Source organism: Balaenoptera acutorostrata, chromosome 6, assembly GCF_949987535.1.
Source record: "Balaenoptera acutorostrata chromosome 6, mBalAcu1.1, whole genome shotgun sequence".
In the NCBI taxonomy this organism is placed as follows: Eukaryota; Metazoa; Chordata; class Mammalia; order Artiodactyla; family Balaenopteridae; genus Balaenoptera; species Balaenoptera acutorostrata.
In genome coordinates this window covers 112,728,691-112,748,656 of record NC_080069.1, presented here as the reverse complement: position 1 = coordinate 112,748,656, position 19,966 = coordinate 112,728,691, and the positions used below count along the sequence as shown (strand labels likewise).

The 19,966-nt window shown below is 44.9% G+C and overlaps 1 protein-coding gene across 8 annotated transcripts in view; it reads left to right on the top strand.

The window, feature by feature from the left end:
- Nucleotides 1-19,966, top strand: part of TTLL11 (tubulin tyrosine ligase like 11) — a 274,872-nt gene that overhangs the window by 107,172 nt on the left and 147,734 nt on the right. For all 8 annotated transcript variants that reach the window (XR_009008679.1, XM_057548845.1, XM_057548847.1 and 5 more), the window contains 2 exons: nucleotides 9,604-9,699; nucleotides 10,444-10,559. Coding sequence is in view for 7 of the 8 variants with exons in the window: in XM_057548845.1 (XP_057404828.1) it covers nucleotides 9,604-9,699; nucleotides 10,444-10,559 (212 nt within the window). In the remaining variant the exon portion in view is untranslated. The remainder of the gene's footprint in view (nucleotides 1-9,603; nucleotides 9,700-10,443; nucleotides 10,560-19,966) is intronic.

Here is a 19,966-nt window from a genome sequence, read left to right as displayed (position 1 = left end):
TTTTGCTTTGCTTGTTTTTTTGAGCTTTATAAAAATACTACGATCAAGTCCATAGTCTTCTGCGACCTTCTTTTCCGCTCTGTGTTGAGGTGGGTCGTTGGTGCTGTTTCATTTGCTCTGCTGGGTCTTCCATTGTAAATACGCACACTGAGTTCATCAGTTCTTCTGTCAATGAGCATTTGAGTTGTTTCTGCATTTGAGTCTACCTAAGACTGTGGCAGGAGAGAAATGGGTAGCGTGGAAGGAAGGGGAGGCAGTGGGGCAGCGTCTCTGATGGGTGGGGTGTTCCTTCAGCAGCAGAAGAGGAGGCTGGTCCCAAGGTGCGGCCCCAGATCCAGAGAGGTGACCCGGGCGGCTGGACACCCATCAGTGGTATTTTCAGGCGGGCTGGCAGAAGCCTTGGCAGGGGGAGTTCAGGCAGTAATCAGTTCCAGGAAGGGCTACTTGTCACCCAGAGATCTGTCCTTAGGCACTTGCCTCCAGGTTCTCGTTCCCAGGCAGGATGTCTAGCTCAGCCATCAGGCAGGTGGCTTAGGGCCTTAGAAAGGGGAAGTGGGCAGAGCTTAGAGGCAGGACCAGAGAAGACAAGTCCTGGCTTGAGCCATCAGAAGGTTGGGACGAAGGAGAGAGTTGCAACGTGGAGGCATCCAGGGGTCATCCCGGGGGACTGTGTGGTCACATCTGTTCGACAGTGACAGCTATTCCAGGAGTATCATGTGGGCCGGCATGCGTGGCCAAGCCACAGAGCCCTGGCACGGCGAGGGTGTAGGGTGGAGGGCCAGGGTGGTGGTTTTGCTGCTTGTCTTGCTGTGGACAGGCAGCATGGGGCGGCCATGGGCGGAACCAGGGGCCCAACTGCAGGGCACACAGGGAGGGAGCCACTGGTTTGGACAGATCACGTCTAGCAAATGGAATCACAGCCCTGTGACCGTTTTCCACTGCTTGACCACACTAAGTGCTGCCAGGCCTGGGGTCAGGAGAGGAGCACAGGGCCGGAAGTAACCCTCCAGGAGGATCTCCTCCTCTTCCCAGCGGTGGGACCTTGGGCACGTTTCTTCACCACCCTGAGCCTCTGTTTCTTCCTCTGTGAATCCCCTACACTCACTTCCCTACCTGCCTTCCTTGGAGTAGTGTGAAGTCATGAAGGCGAAGGTATAAAGCATTAGATGTTTAAAATCTGTTTTGTTGTATATTTCAGATTCATAGTGATTGAGAAAGTAGTATCTTTTTCTCCTTGGATTCCTCTCTTGCTTTCTTTAGTCTTATCACTTGTTAAAACACTTGTTAGTTTGGGTCTCAAGCACCTGAACTAACTTGGAACCCAAAGACTTAGGGACAACGTATGGTCTGCCATTGCCTTGCTGTGTGATTTTATATTAGTCACTTAACTTCTCTGTGCCTCAGTTTCCTCACCTACCTCACAGAGTTGTTGTGTGACTCACACAAGATAAAGATGATGAAGCGCTCTGTGAACTCTAATGTTCTGTGCATACATAATGAATTGTTTCTTTGTCATGGACGCCCGTTTTGCTTGTAGCCTGGGCCTGGCCCATATTGTAGCATTCCTGGACATACACTCGAAGCCAAGAAAATTACATTTATCTTAAACATGTGACCGTGACCCCTTTCCAATCACAGCCGCAATGACTACTTGGGAAATTGTGATGGCCCAGAGCAGGGGCCGGCGCAGCCAGGCTGTGGGCAGGTTTCCTGTAATCTGTTGCCTAGGAACGTGGCTTCCCTGTCATTCTGGCCTGTCCCCCTGTCATTGCCCAGGCAGCGCCAGCAAGATATCCCCCTGTCAGTCTTCTTGAGGGCAGCTCTGTGACCCTGGCTTAAAGAGCCAGGTCCGTCTGGGTGTAGATGATTCATGTGGCAGAAATGCACACACAGAGGAAAGGTTTCTAGCTCAGCGTTCGTGGACATTCTATCCCAATTTCATCGCTCGGTTTCTGTCTTCCTCTAGCTCTAGCTCTTCCTCTTCCTCTAGCTCTTCCACTTCTCTCCTTGGCCGCGATCCTTTCCCTTCAGTGTCGGGAGGAGGCACCTTCCCTAAAGGCTGAGGTGCTTCTCCTTTTCCTTCTTTGCTCTTTTGATCTCCTCCCTCCCCGTCAGCCCCAGACACCCAACAGGAAGGAGGCGAAGGAGCAACCTAGCGGTCACGCACGGGCTTGGGTTTTGTTCTCGGATGCCCTGGGTTTGAGCTAACCCCAGCTCCTCCTTCCAGCAACTCTAGCTGGAGAGCTTGGCAAGTTAACCTTTCTCTGCCTCAGTTTCCTTATCTGCAAATAGAGATAATATTGTATTTGGACCGGCCTCACAGTTGTTGTGAGACTGAATGAGAAAAAGCTGTGTGGAACAGTACCCAGCCCGTAGGGATCCCTTAATGAATGATAATTATTATTACATTGTTTGTTATCTGTAACAACAATCGTTCTCAAACTGGTCTGTGAAGAAGCACCTTGAACTTACAGGGAAACCATGAAATATTCACATTTCCAACTTAATGGAACGCTGGTATTCCAAGGACCACCGTTTGAGAAACAAGTCCTGGCACTGGTTGCCTCTCAGCCTGGCCCCGGCCTCCCTTCCCCGTCCTCCCTGAGCCCCGCGAACCTGCCGAACAGAGCTGATTCCTGTCTCTTGGACATCACTGGTGTTTCCCCAGTTCTGCGTGTTTGTTCTGCCTTGGCCTGCCATGCTCTCTCCTCTTCTCCCTCCTTTTTGAAATTCAGTGCTGACAAGGTGCTGCTCAAATCCCACCTTCTCTGTAAAGCCTTCCTTGACCACTTCTGACATTTACGCTTTTTTCTTCTTTTAGACACATTTACTGGTCACCCGCCGAGACAAGCCCTGAGCTAGCGGTGGGACATGTGGTTACAGACAAGATGCAGTCTGTCTCTAAGAGGTGCACAGTGTAGTGGGGGAGACTGCCACGTGGGAGTAATAAATGCTATACGGGGGCATGTACAGGATGCAGGCAGAGCACAGAAAAGGGAGCAGTTAACTTTGCCAGTTAACCCAGTCAAGGAAGGCTTCCCAGAGAGGAGATGCGTAAGCTGGAGCTTAAGGCCTGGAGAAGAATTTGCCAAGCAGAAAACAGTGAGCGACACCACACCCTCCTGGTTTCCCTCCTATCTCACTGGCTGCCGCTTCTCAGCCCCTTCTTCTGCGCCTGCCAGCGAAGGCGATCCCGGGGACTCCAGCTCCTCTCCTCTTGTCTACAATCGCTCCCTAAACGATCTCTTCTAGCCCCACGGCTTTAAGTACCAGCTCTGTGCTGGTGACTCCTTTATTTGTATCTCCTGTCTTGACTTCTGCTTGAGTTCCACACTGGTCTATCCAACTGCCCACTTTAATTTTCTACTTGGATTTCTGGTGGGCATCTCACACTTGACCTGTCCAAAATCAAACTCTTGATTTCCCTTCCAAACTTACTCTCCCACTGTCTTTCCTATTTTAGTAAAGGAATAGCATTCAGTTACTCAGACCAAACCACGCCCCCCCAGCCCCCAGTCTTTATTTCTTCTTTTCTCCTCCTTCCCACATTTAATCCATAAGCAACTCTTGCAGATATACTTTAAAATGCATCCTAAATGTAACCACTTCTAACCGACTCCCCTGCTTCCATCCCAGTCTAGGCAGCCGTCACCTTGTACTTGTATCACTGCAGTAGCCTCCTAATTGGTGTTCTTTTTCCCACCCTTGCTGCTTGTAACCTATTTTTCTCACTGTAGCCAAAGTGATTCTTTTAAAACATGTCAGATCAAATTACTTCCCTGTGTAAACTCTCCAATGGCTTTCTCGTTGCACTTAAAATCCTGGCTCCTTACCATGGCCTACAAGATGCTGCCTGATATGTCCCTTGTCATTCTATCTGACCTCATCTCCTATCTCCCTCTTGCTTACTCCTTGCTGTTTGTCAGAAGTGGCCTTTGTTCTCGCCATTCCTCCTGCCTGGAAGGCTCTTCCTCATCTCTTCAAATAACTTATTTGCTCACTTCATTCAGTCCCTGTTCATACGTCACCTGCCAAGTCTTTTGCTTCTGGTCATGATGGAGTAACAAAGACTGGACTTAGCCTTCTTTACAAAACAACTAGAATAACACACAAAATACATGAAATAAATGTTTTCAGATTTTGGACAACACATAGCTATGCGTTGTGATCCCCGAGGAAAGGGGGGGGAAAAGCCAAGATGTGTCTCCGGTTGCCTCAGCTTTCTGTCTGGAGGCAATCTCCAGAAGATGGGCAAGGGGGGCACCTAAACAGAGCCTTGTGATATCAGTGAATTGAGGAAATGGAGATCAAAGTTCAGGAATGCCGAGGTGGCTGGAATTCTGTGGGCAGAATTCTGCAAGGTAGGGACCCAACCAGGAAAAGAGCTCCAGGAACCTGCGTGGGATCCCTGTGCGTCTTTGCCAAGTGCTGGGCCACTCATGTGTGGCGGGTTAATCCACAAAGCTGAGCAAAGAATGACCAGGGAACTGAGAAGCTGAACTACTTCCAGGGCTCACACAGAGCAGGGAGATGTTCAAGCTCCAAAGAGTCAGTGTGGAGAGTGCTTGGTGGTCACTGGACACATTCAGTGGAGACTCCAGAGAAGTTCTGCCTTAATGGACTGAAGCTTCCCTGGAATGAAGGTTACTCTAGGCCCAACCTAGTAAAGCTTGAATAATAAGGCCTTGAAGGTATCAAAATAATCTGCAAATAATTGACTGTCTAAAAACCTAGCACTTTTTAAAAGAAGACAAAATCCAGACACTGAGCATTAAATGTCCAGCTTCCAATAAAAACCCACTAGATATTCCACAAGGCAGGAAAAGGTAACCCATACCTAAGGAGAAAATCAATAGAAACAGACCCATAAATATTAGAAATAATGAAACTAGTAGGAAAAAGATGTTAAAACAGCTATTACAACTATGTACAAAAATTTAAAGTAAAATATGAGCTTAATGTAGAGAGAAATGGAGCTATTAAAAAAGAACCGAATGGAAACTTCTAGGAATCAAATGGAAGAAAATATCTGTAATGAAAATTTCACTGGACAGGATTAACAGCAGATTAGATACTGTAGAAGAAATGATCAGCAAACTTGAAGACATAGCAATAGAATTTATTCAAAATGAAACAGAGAGAGCAAAGTGACAGGAAAAATAAATGAACAGACCCTGAGTTACCTATGGTACAATATCTATGGTCTAACATATGTGTAATTGGAGTTCCCTGAGCAGAAGAGACAAGGAAGATACAGAAGACTATTTGAAGAAATGGCCACACACACAAAGGTGTGCACACACACACCAAGGCTTATCATAATCAAATCAGTGATGATAAGAAAATCTTAAAAGCAGCTAGAGAGACAAATTATGTTCAGAGGAACAAAGAATAACCAAAAAGTTCTCACCAGAAACCGTGCAAACCAGAAGAAAATGGGATGACAAATGTCACCTTCTTAGAAAGACCTTCCCTGACCACCAAACTCTCCCCTCCATCCACTGTATCACACTCTATGTTCTTACCTTGTTTTAATTATTCACTTGCTTGTGGACTCTCTCCTAGAATGTAAGCTCTAAGAGGGCAGGAGTTAAGACATACCTTGTCTTATTTGCTGTTTGATCCCCAGTGCCTAGAATAGTACCTAGGGTTTGGTAGGTGCTCAGTAAATATTTGATAAATAAAGTTGTCTTTCAAGTAAAAGAGCACAAAGGCAGAGAGCAGTAAAGCCTCCTAGAGCTACCAGTAGTTTAGCACAATTAGAGCCCAAGATGTGCAGCAGTGAGTGGGAGAAAATAAAGCTAGAGTCTGAGACAGACTCTGGTCACAGAGGAATTTGCAGGACATGTTCTGGAACTTGGACTTCCTTCTGTAAGCAGGGATTTTTAGGCAGATGAGTGCTAATATTTTATTTGCCTTTTATAAAAATTACTCTGGCAGCCCCTTGTGCCAGGTGAATTAGAGGGGCGAGTTTGAGAGCAGGGAAACTAATGGGGAAGGTATTAAAGTAGTCCAGGTGAAAGATGGTGCAGGCTTGATCTAGACTAGGAGCAACAAGGGATGGGCCAGATCTAGAAAGCTCTTTAGAAGGTAGAATGTACAGAGTTGGTGAGCAGCTAGATGTAAAGGAGGAAGGAGAAATGTTGGCTGACTGCTGCTGGCACAAAGTCCCTCACAGGCTACAATTAACATGTTGTCCAGACTGCAGTCATGTCAAGGCTACTGGGGAAAGATCCCTTCCCCAACTCACTCACGTGGCTGTTGGCTGGGACATCAGTTCCTTGCCATCTCAGCCTCTCCACAGGGCAGGTTACAACATGGCAGCTGGCTTCCCTCAGAGTGAGCAAACGAGAGAGTAAGAGAATGCATCCCAAGATGCAAGCCACAGTCTTTTCATAACCTAATATTGGAAGTGATATGCCATCATTTCTGCCCTATTTTGTTCGTTAGAAACAAGTCACTAAGTGCAGTCCACACTCAAGGAGAGGGGATTACATAAGGGTATGAATACCAGGAGATGGTATCATTGGGACCATGTTAGAAGCTGCTGACCACAGATAGTGGGTTTGGATATGTTGAATTCGAGGAGTCTGGGACCTCCCAGCTGGGAATACTCTGGATGCAGATGGATGTGTAGTTCTGGGGCTCAGGAGGGAATCCCCTCTCATTGAAATGTAGTTTGGAGCCTTTGCATGAGTTTACAATTAATGGCTCAGGGCCCTTTTCTCCCCAACTTGCTTTGGAAGCCTCTAGAGGTAAGGGATGAAGGGCAGATATCTTTAAATCCCCAGGGCACCCCTCAAGTAGCAACACATAATTGCTGACTGAATTACTTGGAGGGGTGGAGAGTATCACATAATTGAAAAGTTCTCTTTCTCCATTTGACATTTCCTGCTCTGCCACCAAACTGGAGAGAGGTTTTCCCATTTCTAAGCTGCAGGTTTCTAGTCTGCAAATTGGGTGCTAGACTAAATTAGTAGTTTTTTAAAAAATATATATGTTTTTCCCCTGGGAACCCCAGGATGTAAAAAAGGTAAAAGTTGGTATGATCTGGCCTCCCCAGTGCTTCCCAAAAAAGAACCTCATTTTGAAAAACTCCGAACCAAATAAATTCCTGATTTTCTGCCAGCTCTGACATTCTGGGATCTTATGATAGTATCAACCCTAAGCTCCTCCTGGTTCTGTGATTCTGTTTCTTGAGATCCATTGGTGCTCCACATTTCATTGAACTTTTGAAGAAAAGTTCCTCTTTCCTTGAACTTGTGAAAAAATATAAAGATGACTTTCATTAAGTACTTACTATGCGTCAGGTACTGTGCAAGATATTTTACATCACATTAACTTTATTTGCTCCTGTCTCCCCGACTAGAGTGTAAGCTCCATGAGGGCAGGGACTTTGTCCAGTCCACTCCTTTATTTCTAGAAGCTAGAATAGTTTCTGGGACATAGGAGGCAGTCAGTATTTTATGAATGAATGGACTAAAGTAAGTACTATTCCTATTCCCATTTTATAGATGAGGAAACTGGGGCTTAGAACCGTCTAGCTAGTGTGAGAGACCAAGCTGGGATTGAAGCCCAAATCTGGCTCCAAAACATTCCTGTACAAGACCCAGCACATTCAACTACCTGCACCAAAGTTTAGGTTCTGGAAAATATTATGCTACTGCTGTGTGCAGGTCCCTGTGGCTGATGAGGTTTTGCCACTCCCCTTCTCCAGCTTTCCTGTAGCTGTGCATGCATAAAACCACTGTGCACTGAGCTGAGAAGAGACCCCAAGGCTGAGAAAGTATAAGTCCAAACTTCTAATGTGGCGAAACGTAAGCGTCGATGACTCAGGATGATAAACTGCAGCCCTCCATTCTCCGTAGCCCCATCAGCATCACGTGTCTCAGGCCGGGTCTGAAGTTAGACTGATGATGTCACCAGAGTCTCTTAAAGGCCTCATCACTCATATCCACTTGTCATATATTATTAAGCGGATCTATAATACATGTAACATTTTCTACTGCATTTCCATTCCTTTCTTCTTATGACCAGGGAAAGAAAAATAGAGTGAGGATGACTTTTCCCAACTTTTCATCCTTATTGCCCTTTACTGAAGAATAACCTCATCTTGAATTACCCCCCGAAATGGTCATTCGGGCTCTGATTTCATTAATAAGGCTGAAGCTACAGTTTAATAATTATCATTTAACTAGCGCATGTTCTATATAGACAAGTAAATGGATTTTCCCTCATCTTTTCTTCTTGAGTCCACAGAGGAGGAAATGCAGCTATATCTTTTTTCTTTCCTTTATTCTCCACATTAGTTTTGGGAACTTTGGGATTATATCACTCACATTAGGAGCTTTCTACCTTGTCACCTCCTAGAGACATAACGAGAGTCCTCCCAAGAATCTGGTGGCCTTATAGTCCGAGTCTGAATCCAATTAGCACCTGCAGTCTCAAGGGTGAGGAGATGTTATCTCGATAAAGGGTTGTTTCAAGCAGAGGCGATGAGATACACAGGCTGGCTTACCCTGATCATGGGGCCTGTGAGGAACTGAAAGAGGCCAGAAGACAAAGCCTCACCTGAGGCAGCAGCCTGCCAGATTCAAGAGCAGACGGCTGGCAAATGATGCTGGACTTAGCCTTGGATGCAGGCTGGCTGCATGGGCGTGTGGGCTGTGCGCTCAGGGTCCCACACTCCAAAGGCCTCCACGCTTGGTTTAATGCTCTGTTTCACCATCATGAAATTGTTAATACTTTTTGAACAACAGACCCTGCGTTTTCATCTTGCACCGGGTCCCACAAACTATGTAGCCAGTTCTGCTTGGGTGTGAAGTCCAGCTCTGTCATTTACTAGAGAGGCAGTCTCAGGAAATCCACTGGCCTCTCCGAGACTCAGTTTCTGGTTCTGTGAAATGGAGAGCACGATCCCTACGTCAAATATGCTGTCATGAGGATTAAACGAGATTCTGAATAATTGGTGCATTTTATCATAATTGGTGCCTAGTGGGCGCCTAATAAATATTCCCTTCCTCTTAGGTAGGAGGGTATATCAGAATTACCCAGGGGATTTGTTATTGAAAATACATTTGCCTGCGTTCCACTCTGGAAGTTTCTGACTCATAGGTGTGGGCTGGGGACGAGCAGTGGTTTTGAAAGGGGTCCTTAAGTGATGCTGATATATACCCGAGGTTAAGAAAGATAGCCTTGGGTTTTGTAGAGATCTAGCTAAGAAGCAACTTAATAGAGGAGAACAGAAGGAGAGGGAGAAATTGATGGACTACCACTGATCCTTAACATAATTAAAAAACCTGTTAAAGAAGAAAGAGGTCATCATCTTACCACCGCACTTCAGACGACACCGATGGTGCTGAAGTGAACCATGGGACCTCATCCCATTACCAAGGCCCCTATAAAATTTTCTGCTGTCCATTTGGCCCGACAAGTACATCTAGAGGAAGAGGGCCTGTGGGCGAGAGAAGCCAGGGTCAAGGCCCAGGCTGGGGGTGGGGTTGGGATTAATTTTCACCTTGATTCCCCTAATACCGTACTCGATTCCTGCAAAGACACTGTAGCTAAAGGGAGTAATTCTGAATTATGTTTATACTGCCCCAGATTTTAGGCTTTGACATTCTTCTCATGAAAAATCTGAAGCCTATACTACTTGAAGTAAATGCAAACCCCAGCATGAGAATCGAACACGAGCAAGAAGTAAGTATTTTGAGTATCTCATTGAATATATTACCATCCAACTGAATGTTCCCACTCTCCTGTTGCTCCCTTGGCTAAATGAGATTCGACATTCTCAGATTTGCCCAGCAAAGTTCTGTTCAAGCCTACATGATTTCAGCTTTGTTGAGCTCTGAACATTGTCTATTAATATAAGATCCACCCGACCTATGGTAACTTCCCAGCATGCCATTCCCCACTTCTTAATATCTGCAAATGTAGAAGCAGCTGAGCCTTTCCATCAGTTTTGACATGAACTAATTAGTTAGCCTCAGGAGATGAACTAATTGAAATTCTACGAATATGATTTAGCCATGTCGACATGCTTGAATCACTAAGATAAATAGTACATTTAACAGTGGTTATCTTTTTCTCCCCCCGTTCCCCCCGCCACTTAAGAATGCATAAAAAAGACTGGAAGGAAATATACCAACTATTAATACTGGGTTTTGGGGGGATTATATGGATTCTTTTAATTTTCTTCCTCTCTGCCATCTTTCCAATTTTTCTACAACGAGCACATATCATTTTGATAATGAGAAACACATAGTGCTATTTTTCCCCTTCATGTATTTTGTTGATTTGTAAAAGGAAACTGACATTTTTCAGGTAGAATAAAGGGAGGCTTTAGAGAATTCTAACAGTACAACCACTGGGGCTTGTGCTGGTGGTCAGTTGGTGCTGAATCACTCTCTCCACTGTAACATGGAATCCTTGCCCTTCAAGCTCTCTCCAGGGGTGTTTGAGAATGTCCCCAGCCTTGTTGATGAAGAAGTGAAAGTGGCCGTCATCAGAGACACACTGCGTCTCATGGACCCATTTAAGAAGAAAAGAGAGAACCAGTAAGTATTTTTTATATCATTTATTTCTATCAACTCTGCTTCCTGTGTCCTAAGCAGGTAAGTTAAGTTCTTAAAACATGTTAACATTGAGAGTGAGATTTATACCTTAAGCAGTCTAATAAATCATAGTTTCATCTATGAATATCAGCCTCCAAATATAGTGACTCAAAGTCAGGAGATGGAGACCTACAACATGAATCCAACACTTGGGGTTCAGCGGATGAATTTCTAGCCGATTGTTATCTGAGTCTGGAAAGTCTTCTCTAAAAACCCACTCTCCCCCAGTGATAGCATCTCCCCTCGTGATAGCATCTCCCCTCACTCACCATTGCCCACCTGGTGCTTCTCTGTGAAATCCTCAAGCACAGGGAGAGAGTACAGAATGCCAGAGGAGAGGGCCACAGGTAACTTGGACGTGGTAAGGATCGCTTCCTTTTAATTTTCTTCATGATGTTTACATTCTTGCAATATAAGCTTTTTGTTTCAAAACCTGCAGAACCAATTATTGAACTTGTGGCAGTTCTGTAATATTTGCAACAGTTATAATTCTTCTCCATCCTACCCACCCAGTGGCTGTTACACTGGGATATTGATGGGAGTATGTGCCCTGCCCCTCCCTCCATGGAATCACCCCTGAAATGAATGACATTTCACTTGGGTATTTTGTTTGCTTTGTTTTGTTACCAAATTCCTGGCTTTCACAGAGTAAGTGTTGAGTGAATATCATTGTGCCTCTTTTAGGCAGAAAAATCAAAGACAAGCAATCCACACAGCACTCCTGGTACCCGCGACATATCAGATTGACTCAAATGCTCCCAGGCAAGTAAAGCACTTGTCAGCTATGGTTCAGGAACGTGAGGAACGCTGACTTCCCTAAACAAGTGGTGTTTTGCAGGTTCCTCTACTGCAGCCCCTCACCAGCTGGGCTCAAGCCCACATATTGGTAGAATCACCCTGCAGTAGCGCTTCTCCCCTTGGCCGCACATTAGAACCATCTGGAGAGCTTTCATAAATACCAGTGCAAGCACCCACACATCTAGAGATGCTTTTAATTAGCCTGGGCTGGAGGCCTGGCCACAGAAATAGTTTAGGTTCCCTAGGTGATTCTATCATGCGGCCAAGGTTGAGAGCCACTGCCCTACAGGAAATGTCACTCGGAAGGAGCATTTGGCATGTTCTGAGTCAGGCTGGATGGTGCCTGCTCGGCTGAGTTCTCTTCCAGCGCCTTCTTTGCTGTGTGAGGCACAGATCCATTGCCAGCAAGACTCGCTGAGAACGCTCACCTGTGATTCACGTGGGCCGATCCTGCCTCCACCGACTAGGGCTTCAAAGTGGTGGCATGTCAGGTCTGCAGAATCCTCAGAGCAGCTCATGGCAGCTGGATAATGGGTCTATGCATACACGCATGCAGCTGCTATTTTTAGCCATCCCTAAGGAAAAGCAGTGGATTAATTGCAGTTTGGTCAGATTCATTGTGATATAACTCATTTCTCAAAAATCTACTCTCTGATTGTTATTGATCTCACCAGTAGAGGTTAGGTCTTGAGAGACTGTATTGCACTGCGGGGAGATTTTGGTGGCTATCCACGCCAGTGTGGCCCAGGGGGATACTTTTAAAGATGACCTTGACACAGCCTTCTGATTCCTTTGGTGGGAACAAGTTCAAAGGCCATTGTGTGGCCTGAGGTTCCTTAACCTCTGCCACCAAAACCGGGAAGAGAGATAAGGGTACTACTGTATTTTTCACATTAGATGGCCTCAACACATGATTAGCTTTCTTTTTCTGGTTCTAGTTGTTTTTCTTCACCAACACCTGGCATTCGGTATGATCCATATGAGCTGCAGATCTAAAATTTAAAAGCAATTTAAATGGGCCCAGGACCATTGGGAAGGATGGGAAAGGCATTTTATGACTTACCAAGTCATAAGTAGCAGCACCTCATTTTTAATTTAAAAAGCATCGACTTTTTTTGTTTTTTATTGATAATCAGGAACAGTTAGAGCTTCAAGAATCTGACTTCAATTTTAATAGAAAAACGCTTTCACCTCACCCTTTTCTTACGTACAATAGGAGGGTGTATGTTAATAGCTAATTGTCATTTACTGATATTTTTCCTTAATTATACCATTTTTTTTAAAAAACCCAGCAATGATTGTCCATGAAAGAATTTTGTAATCTGTAAAGTGAATTTTTACGTAAAGAATTATTATTATCATTTTGATAACTTTACCATACAGACAAAAAGGCTGAAATTATTCTCAACTCTTAGAAGTGTTTCAGTATAACTTGGAGAAGTACCATATTTGTGCCCACAGATAATGCACAGTGTTGTAGTGCTGAATTGTGTGTTCCAGCCTGGGTCCAGGTCACTCCAACTGCAGGAAATGATGTCACATGGACTTCTCGGCTGGCAGTTAACTTTAGAAGCTGGAGTTTCTTGTATTTGAATAGGATCCAACGTAAACAGTTAAAAACAAATGGTATCCTAGCCTTCCCCTTCAACTCCTTAGCAAAAGAGGGTCTGATGTGTCCTTCATCAGTTCTTTCCTGAGTACGCTTTGTCAGCAAGACTGCTGAAGTGGGCTTTCACTTTTCCTGCACAGACTAAAGAAAAAAGGTAGATAGATGTCCTGAGCTCCTCATGTCTCTAAACCGCTCGGGGAAGGTGCAGAGGGGGACCTTGGAAGGGCACCAGACACGTGTCTGTGCATCATGCATCTTCACACGCCCCGGAAGGGCAGGTAGACTGGGGTCAGTTCCTTGGTGAGACTGAAAGCAGTCCTCATGCCTTCCATGGGGAGAGGAACTCGCAACCCTGCTGAGACCCATCTTGCCATAGTTGATAGAACTTTCTCTTGAGCTGAAGAGACTGAGATTCAAATCCTGACCTTGCGGACGTACAGAGCTATTCTGAGCCCCAGTATCCTTTTCTATAAAATGGAAATAATGACATTTAAATGAAACAATGTGAAAGACTTTTACTATATAGTAGGGACTTAATAATGCTTAGTTGACTACTCAACAATAAAATTCTCTGCTAGAATTTGAACAAGTAAAAAGTAATGCTTGGTTACCATGATCTTTTCTGGTATACTTAAAAGCAGACTTTCGAGTTTAGAACCAATGACATATCCTAAAACCAAAGCTGTTAGATGACTGTGGGCTAGACTTGACAGTGGAGCTGGCTGCCAGCGGAAAGTTTTGTTTCCAAGTAGCATGATGTCACTGGCCCAGGCAAATTTATTTGTTGGGTTAAGAGAAAATACATTTGGCCCCTGAAGGAATAAAATAGCTGTCATATGAGAGCTGTTTTGAACTATGATGACCTTTTGTAATATCTGGTGACTCTATTGATTTACATACTAGGGTTCTTTGGAGGCACTGCAGGGACAGGGGAAGGGGGAGGCTAAAAGGGGAGGATTCTAGAACCATCATATATCTCTACACACACATATGGAGGTAAAATTCACACAGTATAAAATGAGCCATATAAAAGTGGCATCTAGTACGTTCATAATGTTGTGCAACCATCACTGCTTTCTAGCTCCAAAATGTTTTGTCACCCCAAAAGGAAACCCTGTATCCATTAAGCAATCATTCCCCATCCCCACCTCCACCAGTCTACTTTCTGTCTCTGGATTTACCTATTCTGGATACTTCATGTAAATGGAGTTTTTTGCGTCTGGCTTCTTTCACTTACCATGTTTTTGAGGTTCACCCATGTGGTAGCATGTATCAGTATTTTGTTCCTTTTTATGGCCAAATAATATTCCATTCTATGGATATACCACACTTTGTTATCCATTTGTCACTTGATGGACATTTGGGTGGAAGTCATTTCTTTTTCAACCAGAGGGGAGCTGGGATGACCTATGTTATGTTTTGGCATTCTAGAGATTTCCTCTGAGAGGAAAGGATCTTTTCTGCTACAAGAAGTTTCTAAAACCTCTGGTTTAATCCAACCCCCTCATTTTATTGATAGAAGCACAGACTATTAGAATTGGAAGGGACCTTAGAAACCATCATGCCAGCCAGCTCCCTGGTTCAAGAACGTCCCTCCCAAGCATCCCAGGCAGAGGAGAAGTGTGTGTCCTGACAAGGCACTGGACTTGGCATCAGCCAGGTCTGGGTTGAAGTCCTTAATCTCTGATCATCGCACTATGAGCTTGGCCAAGTCGCTTTATTCTCTGATCTCATCTTTGAAATGGGGATCAAGGGATCTCCTTGGCTGGACTGTCACGGGCATCGTGTGAAATGACACATATGAGAGACCCTCAGGGCATCTGAGAGGATTAGACAAATGCTAGTTCTTAGGGTCACCGTGTGGTCCATCAGGCTGCTTTAAAGTTATGCTGATGGTGACACATAAGTCACCAGCTCCTGAAGCAGCCTATTTGAGTTGTGTACGTAATGATTCTGTCCTTCTGAATCGTACAAGACAAAACTAAGATGAAGAAGGTGGGTCATTTGCTGAAGCAGGAAATCAGGGAAATCAACAGAAAATTTCCTCTTTTCTCAAGGTATTTGGGTAGCCCAAGCCTTTCTTTGTAAACACTTCTATCAGAAGCAGAAGTGAATAAATTGCATTCCTCAATTATTTTAAAAACGAGGTGATTATTCCATCAATTGATTAGTTTTTGGAAGGTCGGTTTACCCCTGGGGGAGCCATTTTACTAGTATTTTGCTCCTCTTCCTGTAGATGTTTCTGGTAACCACCTTCCTTTCTCAGGAATCATAACCCTTTAGGACCCGGAGTAATATAAATAAAGCCAGGGACAGGCTTGGAGTAATCTGAGAGGATTTTCTTGATGCCATGCAGTGCCTGGGAGCTGGGGAGTAGACTGCTTGCCTCTTATTCAAAAGTGTACACTTGAGGGCTTCCCTGGTGGCGCAGTGGTTGAGAGTCTGCCTGCTGATGCGGGAGACACGGGTTCGAGCCCTGGTCTGGGAGGATCCCACATGCCGCGGAGCGGCTGGGCCCGTGAGCCACGGCTGCTGAGCCTGCGCTTCTGGAGCCTGTGCCCCGCGACGGGAGGGGCCGCGATGGTGAGAGGCCCGCGCACCGCGATGAAGAGCGGTCCCCGCACCGCGATGAAGAGTGGCCCCCACTTGCCGCAACTGGAGAAAGCCCTCGCACGAACCAAAGACCCAGCACAGCCAAAAATAAATAAATAAATAAATAAATAAATAAATTTAAAAAAAAAAAAAAAAAAACAAAAGTGTACACTTGAAACATGACTTATGTAAGGCACAGAAGCCCCTTTTCCCACAGCACTGGTCCATGGTCCTCTCCCAGTTTCCCTTCCCTCCTATCACCATGACAACCAGGTTTACGTGAAGGATGGAGTCAGCCTGCCGGGACAGCTTTGGCCCTAATTCAGAGACATTTGTCCTCTGAAGGCTTCACTGGGAGCTCAGGCTTCACTCTGATCTTGACTCCAAGTGTATCCCTTGGATCTTGTGCCATGTTCAGAACCAGTACATTAGGTGAATCCTCAATTAGGTTGATTCTACATAGAATCTAGGATAAAGGCAAAACATTCTAAGAGAACAGAGATCAAGAAATCTCCCAGTGGTTCGATTTCACCGCTGGGGGCTTATAGTTTGACCAAGGAATGTAACTCTGTCCTGTCCTGAGGAAGAATATCAAAAACACATTAATTAGAGGTCTCCAAGCCCAGGTCTCTGCCCCTTAAATTGGCAGTATGTCCTACTGAAATACCCTCAACGATAGAGAAGAGGGGTTCCTAAACTATCTAGACTAAACATGCCTTTGTGAATGTAGAACATTATCTTTCTTACTTTCCGGAGTATTCTTCCGGAAACAGGCATTCTTTCAGGAGAATCATCCGACCACCCCGTGGATGGAATGGCCCATCCACGTATGCACAGCTGACATTTTGTTGAAATTCTGGGGCTTTGTTGACCGCTAATGATTTCTTTGTGGCAAAACGCTACAGATGAGCACACCCTGACCCCAAGCACCTCTGAAGATTTCACATAAATCAGGAAGGAGTCTGGGTCACAGAGAGATGAATATTTGCATATTCATTTGGGTTTCATTTTACACCATGCCAGCATTACAGATACTGATTATTTAGAGCATTTATTGAGCACTTACTGTGTGCCAGGGAGAAGACTACAGAAGTGAATTAGCTCACAGGCCGGTAATGGAGGCAAGACCCACACATAATATCTACGGGGTAGAAAGTACAAGGTGCCCTAGACATAAAGACAAAGTAACAAGGGAAAGATTATTCCCTGATGAGAAGAGTTAAAAAAAAAGCCTAAAAAACTGACAAGGAGGAGTGGCACTGGGCCTGAGGTTTAAAGGATGAGTAACATTCGGAACAGGCAAATGGATGGAAGGATTCCCCTGGTGGAGGACACAAAGGCACAGGTCTCTGTTGGGGAAACGTGAGGAGATGAGTCAGCTGCTGAGACAGGTGCATGAAGTGGATTATTGGAGAGAAGGTGCCAATGGGGACGTAGATGAAGACCCAGAGGCCAGAGGTGGGTGGCCTGGAGTAAATCAAAGCTCGTCTTCAACCTGAGTTGAAAACGTGAAGGCCTTCGGGCTGTCTGTGATCCCTGAAACGACACAAAATCTTATGTCTATGTGTATTTTTCCTGGAGAAAAGGTCAGAAATTTCATCATATTTTCCAAAAGTTAAGAACCCAACAGTCCTATTATCATTAGAGGCTCCAGGGAGCTAGAGCGATTTGCCCGGGGTTGGGGTGTCATGGCTTCGGGATACATCATACCCGCCGTACCCGGAAAGGCTTCACATTTCAGATGGCAGTCAGCAAACTAGAAAAATGTGTGCATTTTCACATAAGAACAGACAGGAAATGACTAATGATACACGCATTATTTTATGTGCACGAAATAAAACCAGACAGCTCTCTTCCATTCGAAAACGTTTAAGCGTTAAGCCAGAAGTAACCAGTAAAAGCCTCTTTTGCATGCAGTTTGTTGAGCAGGAACCATTTCCTAGACTTATGGGGAAGGCGGATTTCCTGAGCTGATGTGAGAGTGTCGTTTCAGGGACCATTAGACTGGAGCAGGGCCCCTCCGCCGGCAGGCAGGCTGGTTCTCCCTCTCACCGGGGTGCAGAGCAGATGGGAACTGAGATGAGCATATGGCCAGTCAGTCAGCATTTTGGGGAAACGGCGGAGCGGAATTCTGCGTGGACCCTTCCAGAGTTATTCCAGGTAGTGATGGGGGAGCAAATGTGTTTGGAAATTTCCTCATGAGTTGCTCCAGTGAGCCTTAACTGTTCATGTGCTTTTAAATGAGGCGTTGTTAGCTTTTTGGAAGGAGGCATTGCGGTCTGGGCTTAGGATCAAGGTTTTGATACCAGTTCTACTTGGCCTCAGATAAGTCAGTATACTTCCCTGAGCCCAGTTTCCTCATCGGAAAAAAACCAAAAGCAAACAACCTCAAACAAGCAAAACAAGAGAAGGAAAGGCAATAACATTAGCTGCTCTGCCTCTTTCACAAGGGACTGTTTGTTGAGTGCTTACTGTGTATGTCACAGTGGTGTTTACCTTTATTCCCATTTTGTCCTCACAACAGCCATATGCACTAGGTGCTATTATGACTTCTGTATTAAGAGGACACTGAGGCCTGGAGAGGTTGAGTGACAGGCCCAAGACCACACCAGTTATAAGCAACAGACTGGGATTTAAAGCCAGGTGTGTCTAGCTCTTGCCTTGAGAGAGTGGATGAGAAGGTATTTAGCACACTAAGGAGACGTGCACACACAAGGCATTATCCTTATCGGGTTGGGTTCGTGCCTTTGCCCAAACTTTAAGGCAGGGACTCATCCCTTTAGCTTCAATCACTGAACACGTGTGGGTGCTTAGGAGTGATTGATCATCTCCTGTGAGGGCTCTGTGGCCAGCTAGGCGGCTAATTCATATTCAATAATCTTCAAAACCGTAATGAATAAAATGTAAGCCAGTGTGCAGAGAACACCAGCTTAAAGCAAGATCTACACGTGCCACAAGACAGAACAGAACCAGACAGAAAATTATTCGTATGCAGTCGTGAGTCCCAGACTGGGAACATGCTAGAAGTTCAGAAGAAGGCAGGCTGAACCAAGGATGAGGTGGAATCATAGGAAATTACTGATATTCGATCTTTTTTTTTACTTGACTTACAAGAGTGGCAGTTTCCTATGATTCAACTAGTGGCTGGCCTGGAGTGGTCAAGGCAGCCTTCCTGAAGGAGGTGGGGCCATCATTTGCTTGGGCTTGGTTCGGTGAGGAAAATAGAAATAAGCTTGGGGGAGGAAGGATGGAGGCAGGAAGCTGGGCCAAGGGGTTAGGCAGGGTGGGGGAGGACCGCCAATCATGCTTCCAAAACGGCGCTTGGGGCTGGAGAGGACAGATCCTGCTTCTCTGCTACATGCTTCTTATTACATTTTTTCTTATTATAAAAGTGATATGTGCTCATTGTAGAAAAAAATGGAAAAATACTGAAAACTGTGTAGCATGAAATAAAAATCTCCCTCAAATTCAACCACCCAGAGCTAATCATTATTAACTTTTTAGTTCATAAAAATGGTATCGTTTTCTGCTGTCTATATTGTTTTATAGTTGAGGCCATATGAGCTATATAATTTTTGTATGCTGTTTTTATTTTTCTCCATTTTATGCGACAGTACTTTCCCCTTCTTATTAACAGTTCTGTAAACATCATTTTCATCAGTGGCTGGGACTCTGCCTCCGTATTGGTGAATGTTTAGTTGATTTCCAGCGTCTTGTGCTTAAAGCTCTGTGTGCTATTTAGAAGGCTGTCTTAGGCTAGAGAGAGCCCATGAGGAAGCAGGACTGGAGATGCACATGTGTTTTTAACGCACAGGTGGGACAGCAGAACGGTGAGAGGAGGGGCCCTGGAGTCGGATGCTTTGGGGTGAATCCTGGTGCTGCCATTTACAGCTGTAAATGGTACAGAGTTTCCTCCCCTCTCTGTACTTTGGCTTCTTCATCCATAAAAGGGAGTTTGCAGTTGGATGTTTTTAAATCTGCAAAGCAATGAGAAGTTCTTAATTTGGAGGGAGAGAAAATGCTGCTTATTCCTAAGAGGGTATCTGTCGTGGGAAATGTCCAATATGAATGTAGTATTTAAACAAGTCAAACAATATATGTAACCTGGGGAGGTTTTTTTGTTTGTTTGTTTTGTTTTAAGGAAAAAATGTGTGAAGGAGGAGGTGGTAAAGTAAGTGGGAATTGATCTCCAACAGCGACAGGTTGATCTTTGGCTGACAGGATGGATTTTTTTTTTTTAACATCTTTATTGGAATATAATTGCTTTACAATGGTGTGTTAGTTTCTGCTGTACAACAAAGTGAATCAGCTATACGTATACATATATCCCCACATCCCCGCCCTCTTGCGT